General features: G+C 43.5%; 1 gene segment (V, D, J or C); it reads left to right on the top strand.

The window, feature by feature from the left end:
* The first annotated feature begins 1023 nt into the window (after positions 1-1023).
* LOC140419450 (Ig heavy chain C region-like) lies at positions 1024-12172 on the top strand. The segment is given in 5 exon segments: positions 1024-1092; positions 7929-8222; positions 8431-8739; positions 9377-9685; positions 11727-12172. Coding segments are annotated over 5 exon segments (1323 nt in total).
* Positions 12173-13111: the final 939 nt, after the last annotated feature.

The raw sequence follows: 13111 nt of genomic DNA on the forward strand, positions 1-13111 counted from the left end.
AAACTGTAAAACCAAACAAACCAATCGATCAAAAAGGAGGAGCTTTTGTCTGTTGATGTTTACTGTTAGCATTTTCAGCAAATACAGACTTAGATACTCCTCGTTGTATTATTTCTGATACTTGGAGAAAGTGTATGTACATTGGATTTTATAAACTGCCGTTAAATTGTAAATTAGATCAGAAGTAAACGTCTATTTGATGTGAATATTGAGCGGCAGGACTGATCAGAGAGTGAGTGCAGTTTTTGTGCGGGTGTCTGTCACTGTGACTCCAGTGGGCCACAGTGCTGTGCACAGCGACATCCTCATACAAAAACCTCAGTGAAAGAGTTTGCTCAAATTGGTGATCAGGGCCACAGCAGGATTGTCAATGTAAATGAACTTTAAATAAAACAAAGTATTAGTTTATAAAAAGGTGTAAAAATCTTCCACTTTATCTCTGTTGACCGACACGCTAAATCTGCACAGAGGGTTTAAAAGTGTTGCGATCCTCTTTATAAATTTAATGAACAGGACAAGCTGAAATAACTCACCCATTCGCTCTTGGAAGAGACAGAGTTAGGTTTTTGAGAGCGCAGTGAAATGAAATCTCTGTATTTTACAGTTAACAGTCTGCCGCAGTATTTGACACGCTGTGTCTCACTGTGATACCTGGCACAGCAGTTACTGTCAATACAAAAAGCCCCTCAGCACTAATTAACTGAAGCTGGCTCTGTGCTCGCTTTTACAATCCATCTTTATTCACAGTGAAGCATTATTTATGTCCAGCTCTGACAAAATAATAAGAATTAATGTGGAAAATTGGTGGTCGTAATTGAGTCACAGTTGGTGTTCTCAATAACATTTCCATGTCTGTGAAATATAAAACATTCGGTCATTTATGAAGAGAGAACTGTATCCACAAATATTAATATAATTTCCTGAAAATAAATCGTGAATTTTCTTTGCCGCTGGTTTGTGAATATTTAAAATAATGGCGGATTTATATCTATTTTGTGCAGGTGCGGTTATTGTATGGAGCTGTCCAGGGAATGTGACACTGTGACTACTTCGACTACTGGGGGCAAGGCACCATGGTGACGGTGACTGCAGGTAAGAACCATTCCGTCATTTACCAACTGTTTTATATTTTTCTGCCTTTTCAAACTCCATTCGTTCACTGAAATGTGTTTTGGTGGATCATGTATTGCGATGTTGTTGCAATGATTCATTTGATTCTGCTGAAAAGGGGTTATAGAATCCCGCGGTTTCTTGACAGAAAGATGCTGCTGAGGCATTCAGTCCCTGGTTGCTGTGATTTGGTGTTTATTTGCTGAGGATACTGTGTGGCTGGGTTACTTTAAATACAAAACGTCTGTTTTTACGATGTTTATTCTTGGTTCTATCTAAGTGGCTGCAGTTTGTACCGTCTTCTGCCCAAGTGTTTGAGATCTAACCCAACATTGTCAAAATGTGCTAAAGTTTCTGTATTATCTTATTGAACATGTTCTGCTTACTTGAAGTGCTGATGATATTATTCAAGTTTTCTGATTAGTTTACCTGTTCATTCATTTGATGACATGAGGGTTGGTGCATTCTAAATTGAGATTTTCTTGCAATATTACATTTGATACTTTTGGAAATGTTTGCAGAATTGAGCTGCTTCTCCATGATGTTTCATTCCTTCAGTGATGTGATTTGGTGTTTTTCTGCTGAGGAATATTTTTGGGTGACTTTGAGTAGGAAAGTTTGTGAAACGGTTTGGCGTGTCTGTATTGTATCAACTCGGTGACATTGAGCGGTTCCACGTTTTGTGATTGAATGCAAAGAGTTTACGTGTTTGAAACTGCTTGTCGCAGGATTGTAGACAGAGAACAGGGAGGCTGTTACTGCATCGTGAAAAAAAGTGAAAATTGTAGATTAAACTAAGCAACGTGTTATACAAATCCTTTCCGAGCACAAGTAGTTGCTGGAATCAGTTTGCCGTTTGTGCAATGTTTAATCTCGGTGGCATCTGATGGTTGCAGCTTTTACCGTCTACTGCAAACATGAAAAACATTTAAATGTGTTTGAAAAATGACTCAATATGAAAAAAATTGTTAACGTTTCAATATTTATTTGTTGTTAATATTCCAGTACCTCGCAATGCTATTGCTGTTATTCCAGGTTTCTGTGTAGTTTAGTAATTCATACATGTGGTTACAAGCTGGTTTGCTGGGTTCGATATTGATATTTTCTTGCAATATAAAGTTTGATTCTGTTCAATGTAGAGTTAAGTTGCTTCTCCATGAAACGGGTTTCAGTCCTTCATTGGTGTGATTTAGTGTTTTGTTCAGCTAAGGAGATTGTGTATCTGAGTGACTTTAAATGATTAAGATCTGTGAAACGGTTTAGCGTTTCTGCATTGTTTAAACTCGGCGACACTGAGCGGTTACACGTTTTCTGGTTGAACGCAAACAGTCTAGGCGTTTGAAAATGCTTGAAGGGCGATTGTACGGAGAAAACAGCCAGTTTTAAGAAAATAATCCAATAAAGATATGTTGATGCCTTTTGTAATTTTAACTGATGCTTCCAGATTGAACGAAATAATGACTGAAACGCCCATGCAGAACATAATAACATTTATATAATTCAAACAATTGCAATGCGGTGATACAACTCCAAATTAACCAAAAGTTATTTTATATTAATATAATTCATCATTAATCACCTTTCACAATCCTGCTGTGATCTGCACGAGGTTAACATGACCGGACAGGTTTCTAGGCTGGAAATACTTTGTAATTCCAGTTATTCTATTATTTCTGTGCCGCTGCAACCATATTATTCCTTCACTGTAATTTGTAGTTGGATAGCGAGGTAATTATCACTAATCTAACCTTAAATAGTTTTCTGTGATGTGGAAGTCGTTGCCAATCAAGGAATTGTTCCGATGATTTTATTTGTATTGTAGGAAAGTTCAGATTGCATATGGCAAGAGATTGAAAATTAAAAGCTTGAATGTCAAACCGATGTATTTATTTACAAAAGGTTAACAGGAGCTTTGCATTTTATAATGACATCCTGTCTCCCACGGCTGTGCTTTTCACACAATAGAATTACAGGAATAACAGATGATAGGAAAGAAAGAATGATTCTATCTTAGCTTTAGGCTTAAATTTTATTAAATGCTAAATTCAACAACAAATTCTCGACTCCATTTGCACATAATGGGTCAGTTTTGCAAATGATTTGAATAAATATTACTGAGCTGTTCTCGTTACATTCGTTACTGTCTGAGAACAGATGGAATTTATGATTTATCAATGCGTTCAGAAAGGCGCTTATTTTACACATTTGTAGGTCGAATAGGGCAATTGGAGTAAAAAAATTAAAATGTGAATATAGTCAATTAAATGTTAAGATGTTTCCATCCAGTAATTTGGAGTTTATTGTTCAACATTGTTTTAATGTCAGGTTGTTTTAATTAAATCTCAATTTTTTCATAAAGCTCTGGGTAAAAACAAATTGAAGATTATTGAATGCTATTTTTATTATATTTATTATATAGTACAGATAATCTAATAAAATAATTAGCTGACAATTAACAATAACGTACAATACAATATCAATGAGAATTAATTCAACATAAATGACCTCCTAGAATTGAATTGTATACTGGCGTGCAATATCTCAAAGGTTTTAGAGAATTTTAATAATATCTGAAATGAATTTAGGAAACAATACATGTCTATACACTGCTGTGTTCAGCTCAATTATTTTGCTGATTACATTCTTTTGCCCTGATTCTTTTGCTGATTACATTTAATTGTGTTTTTAGATCATATCAGTGGGTAATGTGAATATTTCCTGGTTTGTTTAATTATCGCCCTGACACTGAGTCTCTGTTATGTCATTAATCTACCCTGAATCTGTATTATTTAATCTGCTCATTTTCAGCAAAACTACTTTCTGCCCAATCATCGAGATTTGAGACAGAGAGAAATAGTTAAAAGGCGAATGCAGTTTTGAAATTAATGTCAGTTTAATTTAAAATAAGTCACTAAATTATTGTTGTCGGAGGTTGACCATTGATAAATCAGAATTAAATAGTTTCATGAAATTGACAGGTTGAACAGATCGATCTGCTGGAACTCGATTGTTGCCATTTATGTCTGTTCAGTTTCTGTGCGCGGGGTCACTGTGCTGGGACCAGGAATCTTCCTGACTGGTTGTAAATCTTCTGCTTCATTTTCCAGTATTTCAGGGAGTGCAATTTGATCAAGTCTTTCAATAAAACTTGTATCTGTGTGAAATGTGGAAATTGTACTTGATGTTTGACTAGGCGACTCAGGAAGGGGATTCCAAACCCAGATTGTGACAGTCAGAAAGAATTCAGCAACGCCAGACAGACTGTAGGTGGAGATTTGGTTGATTTTTAAGCAGTGATATATCGGTCTTGGGAATTTTCGATTAGGCAATGCAGAGAGCGATTTATTGGGTTACATTCCATGCAGTCCTTGATCTATTTAATGGGTCAGTGCAGCGGAGAAATCCCTTTGCATTTTATTTTTAATCCTATCCTAGGATTTTGGAGGCGCTGGCAAGGCCAGAATTTATTATATGTGCCTAATTGTCCCCTGGGAAAGTTTAGATGTGAGGCATCCTTGAATAGCTGCAGTCCATGTGGCGGAGGTATATCTGCAATATTGTCAGGGAGGGAGTTCCAGAATTTTGACTCAGCGACAGTGAAGGAATGGCGGTATATTTCCAAATCAGGATGGTGAGTGTCTTGGAAGGGAACTTGCAGGTTTTGGTGCACCCATACATCATCACAAACACATATACACTCTCACTCTCTCACGCACACATTCTCTCACATCCTCACACAAACTCATTCTCTCACACACATAATCACAATACTTCTTTCAAACAAACACACTGTCTCACACACAATCACACTCTCTCAATCTCACTCTCAGACACACTGTGACGATCTCGCTCACGCACACACATTCGCTCACACGCTCTCTCGCTCACACACGCGCTATCTCACATGCACTTTCTTTCACCAAATCTCTCTCATGTACCTTGCCTCTCACTCACACACACTCTCAAACACACAGACCCTCTCTCTCCCTCACATACATGTATAATCGCTCTTCAAACGTAGCATTTTTTTCTTTCAGGTTCTCTCTCACACACATTCCCTCGTACACACATACACAATATCTCAGGCGCACACAACTCGCCAACACATTATTACTCTCACAGGTGCACCCTGGCACATGCCCCGCATTTACAAAGTCTCGCACCCACCCTCTTTCACACGTCTTCACTCACAGATCCTCACCCTTCCTCGCTCACACACCCTCACTCACCCACATTCCCTCATACACCCTTACTCAGCCACCCTCACCAGACGCACCCACTCTCTGTCACCCACTATCACTCACCCTCATTTACTCCCTCACCCTCACTCACCCACGCTCACTGACTCCCCCTCATTCATTCACCCACTACACTCACTCACCAGCAATCAACCCCCGGACTCACCCCGGGAGCCGAGGAAAGTGCAGAGAGCCGTGGAAAGACTCCGGAGCCGAGAGAAAGCGCCGAGGCGGTGGAAAAGAGCAAAGAGGCGGCGAAAAGGCAGAGTTGGGAGGAAAGCATCGAGATGCAGGGGAAAGGACAGAAATGCAGGGGAATAGACCGAGATGCAGCGGAACACACAGGGAGTCGTAGAAAAGGACAAAGAGTTGGAAAGAAGTGGAGAGAGCAAGGGAAAGGTGCAGAGAGCAGGGTGGGGGGTGGGGGGGGGGGTGCGAGGGGCGGGGGGGGGGCGAGTGCGGGGAGCCGGGGGAACTGCAGAGAGCCAAGGGGGGAGGGGGTGCAGGGTACCGGGGGAAGTGCAGAGAGCCGGGGGCGGGGGCGGGGTGGGGGGGGGGGGTAGTGCAGGGAGCCGGGGAGGTGGGGGGGAGGTGCAGGGAGCCGGGGGAAGGTGCAGAGAGCCGGGGGAAGACGCAGAGAGCTGGGGAAAGATGCAGGGAGTAGGGTGAAGGAGCACAGAGCCGGGGGAAGTGCAGAGAGCCGGAAGAAAGTCCATGGAGTCGGCGATAAGCGATAAGAATCGGGGTAAAGCGCACAGTGCTGGCAAAAGGCTCAAAAAGCCCGCACAAAGTGCCAGGGACCGGGAAAAGCACAAAGAACTGGGAAAAGTGCAGCACACCTGGTCAAAGCGCAAAGAGCAGGAAGAAAATGCAAAGTCGAGAGAAAGTGCAGAGATGCGGAGGAAAGCGCAGAGAGCCGTGGAAAAGAGCAGAGCTAAACGAAAGTGAAGGGACCAGGAGAAAGGTACAGAAATCCAGCGGGAACCGCAGAGAGATGGGGGACGCACAGGGAGCGCGGGGCGGGGTGCGGAGGGATTGCAGACAGCCCGGTCTCAGTGACAGGCGGAATGTGGAGTTAACACCACAATCAGCACAGCCAGGAGCTTATTGAATGGGGGAGTAGACTCGACGGACTGAATGGCCGACTCCCCCATGGTCCTAAAATTAGAGAATGTTGCAACTACTCAAATGTAGAACCTTATTGTAATTATATAAAGGTGCATTCAGAAGATATTTTTGAAGCAAAGCCACTATTCTCTGGTTTGGGGAATGGGGGTAGTGAAATGGAGAGAGGAGGGGGGATCAGTCAGTTTGAACAAAGGGAATTTCCCAAACTGCAAAGATACAAATGAAGAGACAACATTTTTAACACAAATTGATTGTGACGTACACAGCCCGGTTAGCTGGATTGTGACGTACGCAGCTCAGTTAGCTGGATTGTGACGTACGCAGCTCAGTGAGCTGGATTGTGACGTACACAGCTCAGTTAGCTGGATTGTGACGTACGCAGCTCAGTGAGCTGGATTGTCACGTACACAGCTCAGTTAGCTGCATTGTGACAGATACAGCTCAGTTAGCTGGATTGTGATGTACGCAGCATTGTTTGCTGGACTGTGACCTACGCAGCTCAGTTAGCTGGATTGTGACGTACACACCTCAGTTAGCTGCATTGTGACGTACACAGTTAGCTAGAATGTGACTTCCACAGCTCAGTTAGCTGCATTGTGACGTACACAGCTCAGTTAGCTGCATTGTGACGTACACAGTTCAGTTAGCTCCATTGTGACGTACACAGCTCAGTTAGCTGCATTGTGACGTACACAGTTCAGTTAGCTGGATTGTGACGTACATAGCTCAGTTAGCTGCATTGTGACGTACACAGCTCAGTTAGCTGCATTGTGACGTACACCTCGGTCAGTTTGCTGCATTGTGACGTATACAGCTCAGTTAGCTGCATTGTGACATACGCAGCTCAGTTAGCTGGATTGTGACGTACACAGCATTGTTTGCTGGATTCTGACCTACGCAGCTCAGTTAGCTGGATTGTGACGTACACAGCTCAGTTAGCTGGATGGCTGGTTTGTGATGAAGAGCGATCCCAACAGCGCGGGTTCAATTGCTGCACCGGCTGAGGTTATTCATAAAGACCCCCATTCTCAACCTTGCCCCTCGCCTGATGTGTGGTGACCCTCAGGTTAAATCACCACCAGTCAGCTCTCAGAAGGAGAGAGCAATCTCCGGGACTATGGCCTCATTTACATTTTATATCACATGGTGGCTGAAATAATGGGGGAAACCCTCTGCTCCCCTCGTTCAATCCAATCAAAGTTACACCATTCAGATTACATCAAACTGTGTTTTTTTCGATAGAGACAGAGAAAGAGATGTGAGTTTCTAAAGATGGGACAAAACGTAGGTGATTCTCAATGATATAACTGATAGAATATTCAATGTGGATGTAGGATTTAATTGGTAAATGTTAGGATAAACTCATAGTTCTTGTCAAATTATGAAATGTTTGGTTACTTATAAATCACAAATACCAGTGTCTAACTTGTTGGATCGGCCATTCTCTCCCAGCAACACCGTCTCCGCCCACTCTCTACAGCCTGGTCTCCTCCTGTCAGCAACACAACGCCGATGGCTCCGTGACCTTCGGCTGTTTGGCGATGGACTACTCCCCAGAAATCTCCAGCCTGACCTGGAAGAAAGATGGGCAGCTGATCACCACTGGAGTTAAGAAATACCCGTCAGTGAGAAACAAGAAGGGAACATACACCCTGAGCAGCCAATTAACCATCACCGAGCCAGGATGCAGCAAAATCAGCTGTGAGGTTCGACACAGCGGCTCAGACAAGAGCATTGGAATGGAATGTAAGTGTTGTGGAATCTGTGAGAAATAGAAAACCTATGATTATCTTCTACAGGGTATTGGAGTTAACTCATTTGTAATACTCTGCATATTCCTGATCCCTGGGAAATCCAGCTTAGTGTCTATTGACCACAAACATTTTTTAAAGCATATGAACTCATTTGTTTATCAATTTCTTCTGCAAGAAATGTCTAATTGTGTTTCTTGAAGGTCCCAGAATTTATGCTCCAAATGTTCTCCTCACCGTGAGTTCCAGTGAAGAAATCACAAGACAGAAATTTGCAACCATTGTCTGTTCAATCAACGATTTCCAGCCAAAGTCAATGACGGTGAAGTGGCTGAAGAATGGACAACCCATGGGTTCAGGATTTGTCACCTCGCCCCCCTGTGAAGTGAACGGGAACTTCTCGGCGAGCAGTCGGCTGACAGTCTCCGCTGGGGAATGGTTCAGCAAAGCGGTCTATACCTGCCAGGTCACTCATCAAGAGGTCACCCAAAGTCGCAACATCACCGCGTCTGGTAAGAGACACAAACAGAGGAAACAATAAATCATCCTGCACTCTGATGTTAATCAAAATCAGGAATTTACTTAAGTTAGTACAAAGCACAGAATAATTTCTAATTTACTGCCATGCAGTTTGTGTTCCATTCTGATGTAAGAGCTGCATTTGGATTGCTCACCATTCAGGACTTGATCAGGATAGAAATAAATGTTTCCCTCAAATTTGAAGTAATTTAGTGAGTGAGGTGGACTCGATGTCAGCTTCATCCTGAGACAGCTGATTATATTTGAGCGGCAGTGGGTGTCTGAAACACTTAACTGATAACAGCTCCGGGGGAAAGTGTTGGAAGGTTCATCCAACCTATTTATGGATCAGCCTTCAGTACTGCGTTCCTGAGATCAGGAATGGAATATTGGCATTGGGAATGCTGCAACACTGGTTCGTTAGCATGGTATCGGGACTGACCATATTTCACAATGAGAGTAGTTTTCACAGACCAAACTGGTTTTCCATTGTGTACAGAAGATTAAAGGCGATCATTAGAAGTTGTTATTTCGAATTGATTTATTCCCAGTTGGAGAGAGAAGGCTGAATACCGCTGTCCTGATTCTGAAGATCAAACTTGGGTTGATTTCTACTTTTTTCATTCACAGATCCTTCCCTTTGCACTGTTGCCTCAGTAACAATACTGCCACCACAAATAGAACAGGTCTTACTGGAGGCGACAGTAACCTTAACCTGCGTCATTTCGAATGCTCCTTATGGGGTCAACGTGTCCTGGAGTGAAGCGAAGAAGCCGCTGAAATCAGAGATTGCCGACCAGCCTGGGGCAGATACTGAGAGTGTGGTCAGCAAATTAAACATCTCGACACAAGCCTGGCTGAGTGGGGCTGTGTTTGACTGTGTGGCGAGCCATCAGGACCTGCCAACTCCTTTAAGAATTTCAATCCACAAAAAAATAGGTGAGCGGTGAGACTGAAGCAATAAGTGAGTCATTGTGTCTATTTCTAGTGTCAGTGCAGCGGTCAGTATTTAGCATTCAGGGTATTTATGGTCCATTCTGATTGGTAATTCCACTAACTAAATACTCGGGGCATTTAGAGTTTAAGGGGGAAATTGATATGCAGATGAATGAACAATGAATTGAAAACAGTGATATTGGGTTTAGATGGAGCGAGACCATAGACCACAAGACTTAGGAGCAGACGTTGGCCATTGGGCCCATCAACACCGGTCCAGCCTGCAGTGAGGTCATGACTGATCTGATGTGATAATCTTCAACTCCTCTTTCCCGACTTATCCCCATATCGCTTGACGCCTTTACTGATTTAAAATCTGTCTCTCTCAACCTTGAACATACTGAACAACCCAGAATCTACAGCCCCCGGGTTAAATAATTCCACAGCTTCACTACTCTCTGAGAGAGGAAATTCCTTCTCATCTCTATTAAATAGGCGAACCCTTACATTGTGATCCTGCTTGCTGCTCCTAGACGCTCTCACAAGGGAGAAGAACCCCTCAGCGTCTATCCTACGAAGGTCCCTGAGAATCATTCATGTCTCGATTAGGTCGTCTTCATTCCTCTAAACTCCAATAAGTAAAACCCAGCCTACTTAACCTCAGCTCATAAGAAAATCCCTCCATACTCGGGTTCAACTTCGTGATCCTTCTCTGGACTGCCTTCAAATCCAATCTGTCTTCCTTAGATAAGGGTGCCAAAACTATTCAAAGCATATCAGGTATAGTCTCACTAAATAATAATAATCGCTTATTGTCACAAGTAGGTTTGAATGAAGTTACTGAAAATTGCCCGTAGTCGCCTCATTCCGGCGCCTGTTTGGGGAGGCCGCTACGGGAATGCCGTGTATAGTTTTAGCCAGACTTCCCCACGTTTATATTCGATTCCCATTGAAATAAATGTCAACATTCAATTTGTCTCCATGTTACCTGCAGAACTTGCTTTTTGTGGTTACTGCACGAGGACCCCCAATTCCCCCGTTACTTCAGCTTTCTCCATCTAAATAATATTCCGTTTTGTTCCTCCTCTTACCAAAGTGTCTAACCTCACATTTTCCAACATTCTGTTCCATCTGCCAAGTTTTTACTCCAGATTAAAGTCCAACAGGTTTGTTCTGAATCACTAGCTTTCGGAGCGCTGCTCCTTCCTCAGGTGAGGAAGGAGCAGCGCTCCGAAAGCTAGTGATTCGAAACAAACCTGTTGGACTTTAACCTGGTGTTGTAAGACCTCTTACTGTGCTCACCCCAGTCCAACGCCGGCATCTCCACATCAAGTTTTTACTCAGTAACTAAAGCTGTCTCTGTCCCTCTGTGGATTTTCTGTGATCCTCACCACTTGCCTTTCTACCTATTTTTTGTCATCTGCAAACGTGGGTATAGAACATTCATTTATTAAACACAGTTTTGAAATTCATGTAAATTACATGTACTGGCCCCCCTCTCTCGCCTTCTCGTTATCACCTCAAATAAGGGCAATACATTTGTCAGGCAATGATTCCCCCTTCACGAAGCCGTGCTGACTCTGTTTGATTATATTAAGTATGTTTAAATGCTCAGCGATTGAATGCGTTATAATGGACTCTAACCGTTTCCCACTGACAGATGTTAAGGTCACTGGCCTATAGTTACCTGTTTTTGTCTCCCTCCCTTTTGAATAAGGGTGTTACATTGGCAGTTTTCCAATCCTCTTGGGGTAAGGTGGGGGGAGTCTGGTGTGGAGTTTATACACCCGCACAGAACAGGCGGGCCGAATGGCCTGTTTCACTGCTGTACACTTTCTGAAACCATCATATCCAACATCCATAAATTCTCAGGGGAAAGGCTTGTGTCCACCTCAGCTCCGAGCTGGGAAACCGGACAGATCCCAAAGTGGGAAATGGAAACCTTTAAAATCCAACACAAAACACAATTCTCTCACATCTAACCCGCGGTTCCATTGTCTCCGGAATTCCCCATTTTACTGACATTTTTGTACATTTTCTGCAGATCCCAATCCGCGGGAACCGTCCGTCTCTGTCCTACTGCCCTCGGCTGAAGACGTCTCCGCTCAGAGATTCGTCTCCCTCAGCTGCTTAGTGAGAGGTTTCTCCCCCCGAGAGATCTTCGTCAAGTGGACCGTCAATGACAAGCAGGTGAATCCCGGGAACTACAAGAACACCGAGGTGATGGCCGAGAACGGCAATAGCTCCTTCTTCATGTACAGCCTGTTATCCATTGCAGCGGAGGAGTGGGCCAGCGGCGCTTCTTACTCCTGTGTGGTGGGACATGAAGCCACCCCCTTGAAGATCATCAACAGAACGGTTGATAAATCCAGCGGTAAACCCAGTTTTGTGAACATTTCCCTCGCTCTGATGGACACCGTTAATTCATGTCAATGAGAATCTATGGGTTACATGTCTAACTGAAATAAAAATAAAGTATTTTTCCTCCAATTGTGATTTAAATGCACAGCCGCTTAATTAATGGAGCTTCCACTTTGCTGATATCAGATTGGTTTAATGAGACCCGGATTTCTAGAGGTCTCGGCCCCAAGTCTGATACAACCAGTGCTCCCAGCTCAGAAACACCCTGGGTTAGAGACAGAGCACAACTTATTCATAACAGAAGTCAGCAAAATATCTTCACTGACTTTCCCCCCTCTGAGAAGAAATCGGACAATTTCCCATTTCAGACAAACAAACACATCATATTTAGTCCTCAGTGTTCCTGCTTCTCCCATTGTCCGTTCCTTTAAAATTGATGTCAGATTTCATTATCATAGAATTTACAGTGCAGAAGGAGGCCATTCAGCCCATCAAGCCTGCACCGGCTCTTGGAAAGAGCACCCCGCCCAAGGTCAACACCGCCACCCTATCCCCATAACCCAGTAACCCCACCCAACACTAAGGGCAATTTTGGACACTAAGGGCAATTTAGCATGGCCAATACACCCAACCCGCACATCTTTGGACTGTGGGAGGAAACCGGAGCACCCGGAGGAAACCCACGCACACATGGGGAGGATGTTCAGACTCTGCACAGACAGTGACCCAAGCCAGAATCGAACCTGGGACCCTAGAACTGTGAAGCAATTGTGCTATCCACAAGGCTACCGTGCTGCCCCTAATTAATTTAAGATTTAAGTTGCTGTATCATACCCACTGGGAACTGAATTGAGGGTCACACAGAAACATGGACCAACAATCCTCAGTGAAAGAGAGGGGAAAGTGAAATTGTTAATCCACTATACCCCCACTTCACCAGCAGAGAGAGGGGGGGGGGGAATTAGTTAATCCACTATACCCCCACTTCACCAGCAGAGAGAGGGGGAGGGGCTTCAGTTAATCCTCTGTACCCCCACCTCCCCAATAGAGGGAGGGGCTTTACTTAAT

This window comes from Scyliorhinus torazame, chromosome 5, assembly GCF_047496885.1.
Source record: "Scyliorhinus torazame isolate Kashiwa2021f chromosome 5, sScyTor2.1, whole genome shotgun sequence".
Classification (NCBI taxonomy): domain Eukaryota; kingdom Metazoa; phylum Chordata; class Chondrichthyes; order Carcharhiniformes; family Scyliorhinidae; genus Scyliorhinus; species Scyliorhinus torazame.